Here is a 16,629-nt window from a genome sequence, read left to right as displayed (position 1 = left end):
TGCCAGGAGTTTTTTTTTCTTTTTTTTTTTGATATAGAAGCAACCTGCAGGTAGTGCTCCCTGCTATACATTCCGTCAATCAGAAACCCAAAGGACTTGTAAAATTATCCCAAAGAACAGAATCCATATAGTAATCTAAAAGCAAAAGTCAATACTCAAATATAATTTGTTGAACTAAAAGTCAGTAACAAGTACTAACATAACAAATCCCTAACAAATACAAACTTGAAAGATTCTCATGTGCACAAACTTAAAAGATTCTCTTGTGCACAAACTAAAATATTCTCATCCCTAGCAAGTAGAAAGAACTTGCAGTAGCTTCCAAACTTTCCAATGAAATGAGAGCCTTCAGTCATAACCTGATATCTTTTGTGAGCCATCATTATTCTGCAAAGAAAGACCAGAAATAAAAAAATAAATTAAAGATATCAGCACCTAGCAATTACGTTCTAATGTAAAGTAACGATACCAAACAGGATTCATTTCATTCGAAATAAAGTTGATTGCTGAATAGCCAAATTTTGGTACCAAGCAGGTTTGCAAAACTTAACTGGCAAAAGCAAAGGTGATAACGCAAGTTATATTTTCTTGTATATCAAAAGGTTTTGGAATAACACACTGATCCAGTTGCCATCATTGCACTGAAATTTCTAGTTGCTATCACCAAACATACTACTAAAGCAGCAAACATACTAAATAAAGAAGAAGAATGACCAAAAAGATAGATGTCATGATTGAAATTACCCCCCTTTAGAAGACTAGAATTTATGAATCTAGATGTAATTTTATCCTTTGGCTTAGCAATGAATTCGAACGTTTGACATAACAATCTGGGGAGAAAATGTGAAAAAGCAATACCTCTTCTTTGAAGTTTAGATCATAAGTCTTGTCTTTACCATAAAACTCAGAAGCAGCCACATCCATCCCAATCACAACCTGCAGCAATTTCAAACTCTTCAAACTGATTTCAATACAGACTTGTTGAAATAAACCATACCACAGACAAGCACCCATCAAATAAGTTCAATTAGGATGTTCAAGAAAGCAATGGCTGGACCAATGCCAGAAGTACCATTAATTTTTTAGGCAAATATCTCACTTCCATTCTCACTCACCACTTCCCTTTATTCCCCAATGTATTTAGCCAAAGAGGGGAAAATACCACAAAACAAAAAAAAAATCTTCAATTGAGTGTACAGATGAGTTTAATTGACAAGCTTATGTAGCTTAAAAAATTGGATAATATGAAAACTAGCAATAAATGAAGTCCACTAACCTCTAACCGAAAGGCACATTCCTCATTGTTTCCCTTCTCTGTGCAACATCTTAATTGCAGCCACAGTGCCATCACTCAAAATCCCTCTATACACTACCCCATACCCTCCATTTCCTATCACATTTGCTGCACTAAATTTGTTTGTTGCAATCTCAAGCTCTGTGTAAGTAAAAACTTGTACACCCCTAAGCTTGGATGCAGCCTGCTTCCATACAAACATCCGCCTTTGACATCTGCTCCATTTTCACCAGCAAAACATATACCCATAGCATTCGAGAACAGTGTAACCAGTATAAACATCCATTCCAATACTTACTTTACCAGTGTAACCAGCTTTAGCAATAGCTGTTTTAAGCAATTCAAGACCTTCCTTGTTCTCCTGAAATGTCAAAGTCACAAAGTTGTAAAATATATGACAACCGAATTGAACAATGAACAGGAAGCATATTAGCAAAATGCCATGAACTAACCTGGATATTAGAGCAATGTCACCCTCATCACCAACATTTGTTGCATCTTGGCCATACTTCTTCTTAATTACAGACTGAAGAAAGAGATCAGCAATAAACAAGCATATGTCAAAGCAACAGAAACACATCAAATGCGCTCACAGATATGAAAGAGGATAAAGCATCTTAATTACATTAATTCTATTAGTTTATATATTATTGAGTAAATTAATATCAGTACCAAAGGAAAGAAGGTTGACATTTTATCGAACAGGTTATGGACAACAAATCCAGTATAAAGGGTAGTGGTCACTTATGTGGGAGAAGCCGGGGTACAGGGCAGGGGGTAAGAGGAGCTTTTTTGGCATAAGACGAGAGCTGATACCTTTGCTTTCCAGCAACGCCTCGACACTAGCAATCATTTCTGGTACCTTGCTCTGTGCAAAAGGTTATTCTTATGAGAAGCAAATCATGTATAGGGAATTACTCGAGCAATATTATATGCCAAATTCACTTCCCATTTTCATATATGGGACAACGAACTTTCTTATTCTTGACTCGTGATGTGATTAACATAGAAGAAGGCTTACCTTTAGGCTCTCTGCAAGGAATGAGTGGTTAGCCAGTTTGTGTACTTTTGCCCATTTTTTCCCCTCATTTGTTATAAGCGGCTCACCTATTAATTTGATAATTTCTTTGCAATGCCTTCCATATCCATTTTCTGGTAAGCGCCTTCTCTGTTGGTTAGTAATTCTTTGATTAGCTCTGCATCTATTATAATTAATTGGGCTTGTGAACCATGCCAACTAATATATAGTTCTTACCTGTCAGCCGAAACAGAAAATCATGAAAACAAGATTGAGAATGAAGCAACTTTTAGAAGAAAAATCAGTATCGAACTTGAACTAGCATACCACAGAATCTTATTGCAGCTTACAGGAGTTAATTATTTTCACATCAGTTGGTTTACAGAGCAGGAGCAGGAAATCAGAAAATTGTACAATTTAGGGCAAAAAGTAACCATGCAATTACATACCTTCAATAGGGAAGCAAAGGTAGTTTGATTGCGGAGAGATTCAGCAGAAAAAACTTTGTGGGGAAAGGAAAATTTTGGCAGAGAGCTTTGAGAGATAGTTTGCCGAGAGAGATGAGAAGAGCCAAAATTTTGCTGGCCGGCAAAATGAAATTTTGAGATTTCACTAAGTGTTTTGGCAAAGGAATCTTCCGCCAAAATCAAACGACATCGTTTTATGTTTTAATTTTTTTGATGTATCTCACATTTTCTCAAGTGTCATGATAGAGAATCTAAAGACACATTATTATTTTTATATCAGATAAAATAAAAAAAAATTAAAGTATATATTATTGATTTGATAACAAATGTCATGATAGAAGTGCTATAATGACACAAACCAACAAGTGTCCTTATACACGTGTCAAGAAAAGCCATTTTTGTTGTAGTGAACCCCGATCTAGACAACCAAAACACCATGGCTTAGGCAGCGGAAATTTGACCCAACTAATCCCTAGAAGTCACGAACAATTTTGATATTATCTCAACCCATAACTACTCGAATTAACGAACCAAATTGGAGGTAGTAGAACGCCACAATCAAGGAGATACTCGATTGATAAGTTCGGGTGAATAACTTGAGAAGATTCTCAAGTATTCAAAGGCAACTCTCTTGCCAAAGAGAAAGTGAAAACTCACTAATTGTATTTAATAGTCAAAAACTGATCTCAAAACAAAGAGGAAGTGGGGCTATTTATAGCCCTTACAGGCATTAACCCTAATCCAAAAGTTGACCAAACTACCCTACATACTTAAGAAAGATCTTGGGCCTTACTTACTAACAAATGGGCCGCAATTAAATTATCTTAATTACCTAGACTTTTTAAAACGAGAAATAACCAAAATCAACGAGAAAAATCAAATAATCCTACTAAACTCAAGTATTCGTGCAATCAACTAGTTTTCACTTGAATCTTCCAATTCCCCATGTACTTGAATGGGTCTTGGTCTTTATATTCTCATCATTCCCCTCCTCTTAAAAGTAATTTGCCCACAAATTGAAGCACGAATGGTGACAAGACGAGTTACATGCCTTCGACTCAATCTTGTTATGATGGCTACAGATGGCATCCAATGCAAAGCCCATGTGCTAAGTTGGAAAATAACTCTCGTCGAACCTTGAATCTCACAAACCATCTTCAATGTATGCTCAACTTTATTGTTTGTGGTCATGAGGTAAGGGTCCTCAAAGTTGTATGAAGTGTATCCCGTGAAATCGAACTCCGACTCGAACACACTTGCAAGGCACCAAGGCGGATTTGGTGATATTGGAGCTGCATGTGGACTAACAGCAAGACGAAAATCATAATGGTCATTGAGGTACTTGTTCTTTAAACTAACCCTTGGTACACAACCATCCCTAAAATATGGAGTGTTCCCTTCAAGATGAGCTCGAATCAACTCCCCTTTGGTGTGGACTGATTTGAGTTGACATTGTTCCATGAATGGATACCAAGGGAGTTTAACTCTTGGAGTACCAACTCCATGGAGGCTTGCAACGTCTACAATTGATTTTGGAATGGAACACACCAAGATCAGCTCAACTTGCCTTTGCTTGATCTGTATAAAAGAAGAAACACTAAACAAAGCAAAGGTAAGTTTGTTAAGAAAATAATAGGCCTTCACCGGGTTGCTCAAGATCAGCTCACTTTCTCTTCTTTCTTCCTTTTTACCACCCATCTCATTAGATTTTTCCATCTCTTTTTCTAGTTCAACAGCTGACCCTTTTATCTCATTACTTTCAACTTCCTCGGGTTTTACCTCTGCAGGCACAATTCCCTCATCTAGCTTTTTCTCCATTCTATAACGCTCAAACTCACTTTTCATGCATGCTAGATCAATACAAAGTTGATCATAAGTAAGTGATACAAGTGCAAGACGACGACTATTAAATAAGAAGGAATACTTATTAGTATGTCCATCAATTTTAACTTCTCGCCTCGACATCCATGCTTTGCCCAACAACACATGTGTCACTTGAATTGGGACTACATCACACAACACCTCATCCACATATTTGCCGATTTGAATAGGTACAAGTGTGTGCTTAGTAACCCAAACATCTCCATGAGTGTTCGTCAACTTGTACGGTTGAAGATGATCAATGGTTGGAAGATTTAATTTCTCAACCATGATAGCACTTGCAAGATTGACTTCACAACTACCATCAATGGCCAAGCTACAAATTTTATCTTTGACACCGCAACGAGTATAAAACCAACCAAACAACTGAGATTTGACGAGGTCCAATTGCTCATCTACACCACGTAATGCCACTTCTTTGACTCCCTTAGGATCAGGAAGACAATGTTGTGGGCTAGCTTTTATGCATCTTATACTCGCCATGACGTATGAGGGAACCTGCAAAAAGTTAGCAATGAAACCGAAGATATTGCCTTTCACGCTCCCTTACGTGTATCCACTCGCACTCATGTATATGGATGTCACTCTAATGGACTTACCAAATACCTTTACCTGTTGGGTTAGGTAGTTGAGAAGTGCTGCTCAAGTCCAACAATCGTTACCAACCTTTCCACAAGTGTAATCACAAGAATGTAGGAGAAAATGTAGGAAAGTGTTCCTAGAATCTAGGAAGAGAATATAGGAGAGTTTCCTAAAGTGGATGAGAGAATATAGGAAAGGTCCTAAAAATGTATGAGAGAATTTAGGAAAGTTTCCTAAAAATAGATGGGAGACTTTAGGAAAGTTTCCAAAAGAAATGGATGAGAGAGTTTAGGAAAGTTTCCTAAAAAATGGATGAGAGAATTTAGGAAAGTTTCCAAAAAAAATGGATGAGAGAGTTTGGGAAAGTTTCCTAAAAAGGTAGGAGAGAGAGTGTCCAAGTGAGTACAAAGAGTTATCCAAGTGCTTTACTTAGTTTCCTAATTGATTTTGGAAACAAGTTAGTTTTTGGAAACCCTTTGAAAATCCTTTTCCTCTTGAACAACTTTTGGTAACCTTCTTGAAACAACTTTTGGTAATCTTCTTGAAACAACTTTTGGTAACCTTCTTGAAACAACCTTTGGTAATCTTCTTGAAACAACTTTTGGTAACTTCCAAATTCTACTCCAAGAAAGATTGCACAAATCAGATTTGGTTCCCTATTCAAAACAATTCGGTTGCCACTTTCTTTCCTTTCCTTTTTTTTTTCTTGCCAACCGATTCCTCTTTTCTTTCTTTTTCTTTTCGTTTTTGTTTTCTGTTTTTTTTTCTTGACTACAACTATCAACCACGACACAAAACAAGGAAGTCCACAAATAATAACTACCAAGAACTCCAAGATCTTTCAAGAACTTTCAAGGAAGTTGTCAGGAACTTCAGAAATTTCAAGATTGTGGTCAAGAATTCAAGAAGCTCAAGATTATTGTAAGTTCTCTTCAAGATTCACAAAATTCCAACAAGTTTTGCCAAAATTCAGATTTGAAAACCAAGTAAACAAGTTGGATAACACAAACAACAAGGCTGGACAGATTTGTATTCGGATGAACAGTAACTATGAACAGTGTCGGTGAACAGTATCGGTGAACAGTAATGAACAGTTGAACAGTAATTTTTTTTTTTGTTCTAAACAAACGAACAGATTGGGATAAACATATATGACTCGAAATAAACGAAAAAAAAAAGATATAACCTGGTGGTTGTCGACTAGCTCTGATACCAACTGATGTGAAACCCCGATCTAGACAACCAAAACACCATGGCTTAGGCAGCGGAAATTTGACCCAACTAATCCCTAGAAGTCACGAACAATTTTGATATTATCTCAACCCGTAACTACTCGAATTAACGAACCAAATTGGAGGTAGTAGAACGCCACAATCAAGGAGATACTCGATTGATAAGTTCGGGTGAATAACTTGAGAAGATTCTCAAGTATTCAAAGGCAACTCTCTTGCCAAAGAGAAAGTGAAAACTCACTAATTGTATTTAATAGTCAAAAACTGATCCCAAAACAAAGAGGAAGTGGGGCTATTTATAGCCCTTACAAGCATTAACCCTAATCCAAAAGTTGACCAAACTACCCTACATACTTAAGAAAGATTTTGGGCCTTACTTACTAACAAATGGGCCGCAATTAAACTATCTTAATTACCTAGACTTTTTAAAACGAGAAATAACCAAAATCAACGAGGAAAATCAAATAATCCTACTAAACTCAAGCATTCGTGCAATCAACTAGTCTTCACTTGAATCTTCCAATTCCCCATGTGCTTGAATGGGCCTTGGTCTTTATATTCTCATCACTATCAGATATCCGATGTTTGCATTCGAAAGCAGATAATGAATTAGAAGGAATATTTCAATTCTATCGGACGTCTGGTATTGTCTTTGTGAGCGTTCGACAGCTTTCGTCGAATTTGAATGATCCTATCGGACGTCCGTTGCTTGCGTCCGATAGAGGTCAGTGAGCCAGGGGGAATGTCTTATTTCCTTCGGACGTTTGATGGTGGAGTTCTTCATGCGTCCGAAGTTGCGCAATGATTATCGGACGTCCGATCCAAGCGTCTGACAGCTTTCAGCAGCCTTTGTCCCTTTCATTTGCACTTGATCTTTGAATCTGATTTGCTTCATAACTGAAAATATTTCTTGAAGAGATATTAGTATTATCCATTGTTTTGTAAATATCAAAAGATAGGGATCAAGATCAACAGGTGTTATGTTTTTTGAACTAGCTATTCTCTTTTATGGGACACTCATTTTTTTTCCTCAGTTGTTACATCCCTTGTTGTTCTACCCTTATTTATGTGGTTTGATTCATAGTTTCTAGTTTCTAAATACATTCTCACTAACTGTTTATTTATGTGCTCTTACCAGCTCATAGTAATATGTTTGGTCGAGAAGGTACTACCTTCATAACAACTGGTCGGCCTGATTCTTCATCAGGCAAGCCTACTCGACATATTTTAGTTGATACGTGTGTTGTGGATTTTTGACCTGAGAATCGAGATAGGTGATGGTTGCACTTAGCTCTAACGTTAAGTTTAGTCAGTTGTAATATCTATATATTTTGTTGTTTGCTCCCTATTCAATAATATGTATTTTGCATCATAGCTATGGCAAAGAGGCTAAAGACTAATAGAGGACACTTGTCTCGCTTAGAGAAGATTCCAAAAAAATCTCTTACTCTTTCTAGTGTTCCAAATTGCAAATATTGAGATGCAAAGAGGTTTCATGATAAGCCGCAGGGATTCTATTGTTCAATGGATGAGTGCCTATTATGCAATCAATGATTCCTTATAATCTTGCTTGTCTTTTCACTAGTACAGATAAAGAAAGTGTGGATTTTAGAACGAGTATTTGCACTTATAACAATAATCATGGTTTCACCTAATTAGGCATAAAGTATGATAGGAATCTCACTAAAAATACTCAACGTATTTACACCTTTTGTGTTCAGGGCCAGATCTATCACTTACTTAATACTCTGGTGCCTTTAGCCTCATTTCCTATTGGTATTCAATTGCTCTTCTATGATCGTGATGAAGAGTTGTCATATAGGATTAAAGAATCACCCGGGCTGTGCGAGAAAACACTTAAACTTTTAATGCGCATCCTTGAGAGGAATCCTTACACTAAGTCCTTTAAAGGTTTGTGCGAAATTCTTGAACTTGAAAAGCATAGGATTATTTTTAACTCTAATCCAGGTTTAGACCAGCGAGTATATAATCTACCTACTGCTTCTCAAGTTGTTGCTAGTTGGATTGAGATTAATGATGAAACTATTGATAAGAATGCTCATATCCAAGTGTATAATCATTCAAATGCTAGCCATTAAATACATCATTGTTTTGCTTGTTACATTCCAATGCTAATAAAAAATTTGAGATGTCCATTTTCCAACTTATATATATGAACAAACTATATATACAATTATATATACTTTATAGTTTGTAAAGTGGTAAATCATCTTTCAATTGTATTCTAATTAATTAGACGAAAGAAGGAAAAAACTTAGCATGATAGATAGATAATTTTGTCTTTTAAAGGGTTAAGTGTGAACAAACAAAGTTTAGGAGGTAAATTGCAAATATAGCAATACCTTAAGGAGAGTTTTTGTGATTAACCCTAAGTCTTCTAGACTATGCAATTCTTCAAATTATTACTTAGTAGCTTAAGTCAAATGAGTGAGTAGTTACTTGTTCATTTTTCCTTTTCAATAATATCATCATCTCTAGTACTCAAAAATTTTTGTTGAATAGAGAATGTTACTAAACAAAAAGGGTTAATCACTCCCCAATGGTAAAGTTAGATTTGTAGTTTACCCCTTAAACTATTTTTCTCATTTGATTCCCTAGGAGACAAAACTACGCCTCTATTATTTTTATTCTTTCTTTTTTCTTATCTCTTTATTTTTTAAATTAGTTTTCTTTCTTAGATTCTTAGTTTTGAGCAAACAAAAATATCTCTATCCATTAATTTCCTTTTCTAAAATTTGTATTCATCAAAGAATCAAATTTCAATTAAATTGATGTTCTATTGTTTTTTTTTTTTTACATATAGCATTTCTACTACATTAATTTGTAACTTTTTTATTTGTCATAATCCATCCTAACCAAAAATTTAGGATGTCTACTCTCTATCTTAAAAACATGAAGAAACCACACACACACACACACACACCCCTTTAGTTTGTACGTTAGTAAATTACTAATCAATTACATTCTAATTAATATCATCCATTTTTTTCATCTAAGAAATTAAAGGAAAAAATTTTATTCTATATGCTCATAATTAATTTACATGATTCATTTACTCTACTTTATAAAGGGGGTCAGATTCTTTATATTCTTGAGGAAAGATCTGTGGATTTAATTTTGCCATTGAACTACTTAGAATGAGTCATTATGACCTGTTTATGTGAAAAAGTAACTACAAATGAACTTTGGGAACCAAAGGTAATGTTTTTAATATATATAATTTAGGAGATTTCAACTATAAGCTAGTGCAATACATGGCTCCTTAGGTATATCGTGATTATTAGTCCCTTGACATGCAAAATTTAAACAATTTTAGTTAAACAAGAAAATTTTTACTTGCATGGTTCATTTGCTCTACTTTATAAAGGGGGCCAGATTTTTTATATTTTTGAGGAAAGATCTGTGGATTTAATTCTGCCATTGAACTACTTAGAATGAGTCATTATGACCTGTTTATGCGAAAAAGTAACTATAAATGGACTTTGGGAACTAAAGGTAATGTTTATATATATATATATATATATATATATATATATATATAATTTAGGAAATTAGGAGATGTCAACTATAAGCTAGTGCAATACATAGCTCCTTAGGTATATCGTGATTATTAGTCCCTTGACATGCAAAATTTAAACAATTTTAGTTAAACAAGAAAATTTTTACTTCCATGGTTCATTTGCTCTACTTTATAAAGGGGGCCAGATTTTTTATATTTTTGAGGAAAGATCTGTGGATTTAATTCTGCCATTGAACTACTTAGAATGAGTCATTATGACCTGTTTATGCGAAAAAGTAACTATAAATGGACTTTGGGAACTAAAGGTAATGTTTATATATATATAATTTAGGAAATTAGTAGATGTCAACTATAAGCTAGTGCAATACATAGCTCCTTAGGTATATCTTGATTATTAGTCCTTTGACATGCAAAATTTAAGCAAGTTAAACAAAAATATTTTTATTTACATGATTCATTTACTCTATTTTATAAAGAGGGCCAGATTTTTTATACTTTTGAGGAAAGATCTGTGAACTTAATTTTGCTGTTGAATTGCTTAAAACAAGTCATTATGACCTATTTACGTGAAAAAAGTAACTATAAATGAACTTTGAGAACTAAAGGTAATGTTTTTAATATTATTAGAGACAAAAAGTATTACTAGAATTTTGAATGTGATGGGTTACACGGCTACAAAAGCATAATATACAAATGTGTGAGGTCGTTTGTGCAATATTAACTTGCAAAAGAAACAAAAAATCATAAAAGAATTCAAAATTAGCCAAAGTTTCGGCCGTCTTAACCTCCAGTGTCTTTGTAAAATTAAAATCATGTGCTTCCGTGTGTACTAATATTGAAATAGGATAGAAAGATATTCAACGTGTAGTTTGGTCTTAGCCCAATGGGAGATTGAGCGGGTAATAAATAGGGAAGGATCAAGGAATATAGACATTGATGCATATTATTACGGTGAAGGAGCATGTATGGAATTGAATTTGAAGATCCAATCATGAAGCACTTGTCAGATGTAGAAAATCCCTTCCCTTTCCCACCAAAAAAAAGCTAAGTCAATGATTGGATTGGATTGGATTTCATGCGATCAATTGGATTTTAGGCCAAAATTTAGCTTACCCAAGCTCAAACATGTTAAATTGTAGGTTTAATTACAAATTGTTTTGCTGTAATCACGAGTTAGTAACAAGTTACATTAAATCTATAAATTACCCCTTAATGATTAAAGGTCAAACTTATGAGGTAGTAAAAAGACAATAATGCCCCTCTTATAGGAAAATTGGGATAATTTCAGAAACTTTTTCTAAGATTTCTAATTGTTTTGCTGTCCTCACCTAAAATTTTAGAAATATCGCTTATTTTTCTTGTCAATCATTTAAAACCCAACATATACACCATTAAAAGTGAAATAACACTGCTACTCTTCGAACTTTAAAATATTTTACACATATATATGAAGAGAAACAATAAGAACATTTTCTAACTAAATTGCCATAATTTGGAATGTAAAAAGATACTAACTAATTTGCCATCTAAAAAGGTGGCCAATACTAGTTGCATCTTTTTTTTCAATTCATGTACTTGACAAAAATTGATTTAAACATGATGTATCAAATAAATAAAAGGATTCAGACATGAGAAACAATTAAATTGTTTACAAACTAAGTTACTCATAATATGAAACGTAAAACAAAAAACCCTAATTTGCTAATAGAAATAGGCTATAATATTAGGTTCCTTTTTTCCAATTGATGCACTTGATCAATATAAGGAATAAAAAATGAGGAAACTTCAGTTGGGCTGAATCTTAAGGAAGTTTTTTTTGTTATATTAAATTTTAAAAGTTGATAATTTTTGTCGGATATAGTGAAAATTTTTTATTGATCATGTAATAATGGTCCCATAAGTTAAATGAAATAATGAAATTAGCTAGTATAATACCTTAGGGGTATTTCTGAAATCAAAAGATATTCTCACACATAAAATTATTTTTTTATCATTTTATTTTTGAATTAGGTTGAATTGTTACAAAAAAAAGTTTGAAATTGGTTTCAAGGGAAGTCAGCGATACTTTCGGAACTTTGAGACAGGGCAATGAAATTGAAATAGTTAAAATCCTCATGAGAGGTTTCCAAAATCATCCCTTTTCATTTCCTCTTTTTCAAAAATTCTACATCCCTTCAAGGAACCCTTCTTTTAATTAAGATCCAACTATCAATTGCCACATCATTTATCAATATTCGTTTAATTAAGATCAAAATATCAATTGCCACATCATTTAGCAATGTCAAAGGTTGATACGACAAGTGCTTGTACTTAATGTTACCGCACGAGTAATAATTTCTTTATACATCCACAGATGAATTTTGAATAACAAGTATGAACTAAAAAGGTTTGCAAATCTCTATCATCTTTATTGTCTTTAAATAATGAAACAAATGACTTTAAAACCCATTTCAATTATTAAAGGCATAGTCAAGTGAGAATGAGACTGGAGTAGTAGTTGTGAGGACTCGAAAATTTGTCTTATTTTTAATCGTTTAATTTTATTTTCTTTCCTGTATTTTCGTACTACACTTTATTATATTGAATTTCCATAGATTTTTATAAGCAAGTCTATATTTTAAATTATTTTTTCAGTATAAGATAGTTCATGATACGTTTGGCGTGTAGTAAGGACGTGGGACCCGCTAATGCGGTAAGTGCGATGAATTTTCGATAAATAAGTGAAACGTACACAAGGGGATATTACTGTATAAGGTGTTAGGAGATAATTGGAGGTTAGTTAGATAGATTACCATTGAGAGACAAGAGGATAAGTTTGAAAACAAAAGGTGCCAAGTGTCGCGATTTGGTTGGTGTTGGATTCTGACTATTTTTCCTCCACCTTTACTAAACTCAAAATTTGACCAAGATCATCTTCATTTCCTCCTAGAGCTGGCCGAAATTTGGAGAGCAAAAGAGAGAGAAAATCTTCATCTTTCACTTCAATTTCTTGCCCAAATCTTGAGTTTCAACCGATTAATTTGCAAACTACTCCATAAAACTTACTTCCCAAGTAGTTTCCAAGGTGTTTGTGGAGTTATTTTTGGAGGACAAAGTCTAAGCTACCATCTTTCTTAGGGAGATAAGGTAAATTGTCAAGAAACTCCTTCTTTACTTCAATTAATGGGCAATTTGTGGTTATAGTTGTTGAATTAGTAATTTTGTGAGAGAATTATATGGGTTGAAGTAGGTTTATGAAAATTTCAGTTTCTTGGTGAATTTTCTGCCCTAATATGAAGATTAATGATTAGTTATGGTTTGATAGCTTTGATATGTGAAATAGCTAGTGTTTAGATGTCAGTTTACTTGGCCTAAAGAAATTTCTGGTTTGTAAGCATAAATTCCAGCTTGGATGATAACCTGCCCTGCTTCTGCCCGGTTGTATTTCATCATGTTAGAGGTCGAACTAGTCTTAGCACAAAACATAAAAGTTGTAGATAATGATATTTTATAGTTGTCTGCAAAATTTCAGCTTAATCGGAGCAACCTAGCCTATGAAATGACTGAAATACCCTTGACTGCCCATAACCCCTATTTTCGCGGACAGTTTTCTATCTTCGTGGGAATTTCAATTTTTGACTCTGAAAATCCATGATTTAACTTTGGAGGTCTTCATAAGAAATGTAGGTATATATCTTGGCTTCGAAACTCCATAAGATAAACCTCAATCGGACTTCGGCAGCCTGAGTTATTGTCGTTGAATCATAGTGCAGTTAACAAGCCCGAATGTGAGATGCTGGTTCTGTAATTTGGAATTTTGACTTAGATACACTACAAACTGGACTGAGTTGTCTTCATAAAATTTGTAGCCCTCTGTCTTAGCTTCGAAACGGTATAAATTTCACCCCAATCGGATAAGCGTAGTTTCGGTTGTGTCCGTTACGCAAAACAACGTCAAATCTATCTTTTGTTTTCCAGCTCAACCTTCATTTCCGCACATGTTCCTAGCTTGATTTTGTACTTGTATGACTTGGAGCCTGTGGAATGGCTATTGAAATGAGATTATTTTGTGTGTAACTTTGGGATTGTTTGAGGAAAAGAATGAAGCCATAAATGGCTGGAAAATAGGTAAATACAAAGGGCATGAGAACTAGGTCGATATACTTGCGACTTGAGTAAGGCTTGAGAGCGAATACCACGCGAACCATCTAGGGTATTTACGTTTTCTTTGCCACTTCGACTCAAATAGCGATTTTAAAGTTTTACAAGTGAGTCTACGTTTACAAATATTTTACTTATGTCCTTTGGTTTCAATGTACTCTTTTCACTACCCAAACCATATTTATACTTTGTACTAGTATGCATGCGACTTTTCTTTGACTCACTTATATCTTTGATGGTTGAAGCATAATGTGTTCGTTTGATTATATTAGGATACCTTGGTGATTGAGGGTGTATCCGGAAGGAAACTTTGGACGTTATTTTGCTTAAATAGGTAAGTGTTCATTGTTGCTATATTTTCCTTGACTTCATGGCTTGTTGTTATTGTTTGGTAATGTGTTAATTGCTCTTAATGATTGCCAAAACGAGTTTTCTAGGCGAGTGTGTACTTTATCGCACTCGACCTAAATGATTGTGAAATTTTCAATGATTGAACGATTATATGCGCATGTATGTAAGCCTTTTGGCTGAACTGGGCCCTACCGTTCGTTACCGATCGACTCGAGCCAGAAGCGGACTCGGTCGGGCGATATGGTGACCCTGGGTGAATTTGGTATACTCGAGTATTACCTTGAATTCCGGTGGAGCCTGGCCAACGTCCAGGAAGGGGGTGAACGAAATGAATGAACGAACGAGGGTTTTACTTACAAAAATACATTTTCAAATAATTGGAGGAGTAAGGGGAAATGACAGGAGAACAAATGAACGAACGAATGAATGGCTCCCTGTGAGCCCGTATCCTTTTAATGAATGTGTTTATCGCTTTATATTGTACATGTATCTTGAATTATTGGTGATATGTAGTGAATGCATTGGATTTATTGTTTGCCTATGTGTTCGGAACCTCACTGAGCTTTTAGCTCACCCCTTTAGTTTTGTTTTCCTTAACAGGGGGATGCGAGCAAGGACGAGAGCCCAGTGTAGGTTAGCCTAGTCTAGGTTTTTGGTTTGTAATGGTTCTCGCCCTAGTGCTTGGCACGGGTTGGATGTATGACGAATTGAGAACCTTTGTATATTCGATATTTGTACTCCCTTTTGAGATAGAAATATATATAAGTTTCGCTTTAAACTTTGGATTGTTTTTTCATTTGAGCTTGTCGTTTTATTTCGGATTTAATTGAGGTTCGACTGAGTCCCAGCGAGAGTTGGGCAGGCGGTCCACCGAACCCTTTGGTTCGCCTTAGGGTGAGGTGGGGCTGTCACAGTAGTTACTAGCAATAGTTACGAGGGCATATCATAGTCAATGAACATTCATTTGATTATCATATCCAAGTGTTCAATGGAGAGAAGCCCCTATTGTGTATTTAAATTGCAATATCCAAGTGTCTCAAATATATATATATATATTTAGATGCAGTAATAGTTCTAGTTTGAAATTAGTAAAAAATATTTTGATTGCTATATCCAAGTACAAATGTTAAATTGATAAAAACGATCAAAGTGTAATTATGCTCATCAACATCCAAAAAAAAATAATTGTACAAAAATAGTTATAATATGCAAAAACAAAAGCAGAGCAAAATATTTAAGAAAAGGGCACATGACATTGAATTTGATAATAATACCAGTTTTGAGTCTTTTAACTTGATGTAAATTCGTGTATTGCATCGGATTATACTTTTGTTGTAAAGCTTTTTTTTTTTTGTTTGTAAACTTTTCATCATTATGACATAATAGATGTATGTAAATAATGTGACAACCCCACCTTTCCCTAAGGTGAACCAAAGGGTTTGGCGGACCGCCTGCCCAACTCTTGCCAGGACTCGATCGCTCTCATCAAGTGAAATAAGATATAACCTCGAGACTAAGCGAAAAACAATTTCCAAACTTGAAACATATACTTACATTCATATCCATCTCAAAGAGAAATACAATCCCAATTAGAATAAAAGCTTTAAGTTCTTACTACATCTATCCTTATCCAAGCACTAGCGCGAGAACAATAAAAAAAATAAAATTTTAAAAAACTAGACCAAACTAGTCTGCACAGGACTCACGCCCTCGCTTGCATCCCCTGTAAGGAAAACAAAGCTAACGGAATGAGTTAAAAGCCCAGTGAGGTTCCATACACATAACCAAATAATTAAACAAGGGCATTAATCATGTAATAGCAAGTAATCCAGAAAACATTTACAATATAAAGTAATGATAATACATTCATTAAAAGGATACATGCCCACATGGACCCCTTCGTTCATTCATTCCATCAACCATTTCCTTATTCCTCCAGCATTAAAAATAATTTCATTTGTTAGTGAAAACTCCTTCATTATTCTTGTCATTCATTCATTCATTTCATTTTCCCCCTACTGAACACTGGCCAGTCTCCACCAGACTTCGTGGTCATACTCGAGTATACCAAACATTAACCCAGAGTCACCAATCGTCCGACCGACTCCGCTTCTGGCTCGAGT

The 16,629-nt window shown here is 34.7% G+C and overlaps 1 protein-coding gene across 1 annotated transcript; it reads right to left on the bottom strand.

Annotated features, from left to right (window-relative positions):
• Positions 1-1,298: 1,298 nt before the first annotated feature.
• LOC113769282 (probable LRR receptor-like serine/threonine-protein kinase At4g30520) lies at positions 1,299-1,874 on the bottom strand. Its single transcript, XM_027313743.1, has 3 exons — positions 1,747-1,874; positions 1,593-1,655; positions 1,299-1,509 (listed from the first exon to the last, which is right to left on the bottom strand). The coding sequence occupies exons 1-3, from the start codon at positions 1,872-1,874 to the stop codon at positions 1,299-1,301; spliced, it is 402 nt and encodes a 133-aa protein (XP_027169544.1).
• Positions 1,875-16,629: the final 14,755 nt, after the last annotated feature.

Source organism: Coffea eugenioides, chromosome 4, assembly GCF_003713205.1.
Source record: "Coffea eugenioides isolate CCC68of chromosome 4, Ceug_1.0, whole genome shotgun sequence".
NCBI classification, from domain to species: domain Eukaryota; kingdom Viridiplantae; phylum Streptophyta; class Magnoliopsida; order Gentianales; family Rubiaceae; genus Coffea; species Coffea eugenioides.
Note: the sequence above shows the minus strand (reverse complement) of the source record. Positions and strands in the feature narration are given on the sequence as shown.

Excerpts from the sequence above, each read along its gene's own strand:
- LOC113769282 (XM_027313743.1), bottom strand. The coding sequence starts at position 1,874 with ATGTGTTTCTGTTGCTTTGACATATGCTTGTTTATTGCTGATCTCTTT. Across the intron at positions 1,656-1,746 it reads GACATTGCTCTAATATCCAG|GAGAACAAGGAAGGTCTTGA; the intron begins GTTAGTTCATGG and ends TTGACATTTCAG. Across the intron at positions 1,510-1,592 it reads AAGCTGGTTACACTGGTAAA|ATGTCAAAGGCGGATGTTTG; the intron begins GTAAGTATTGGA and ends AAAATGGAGCAG.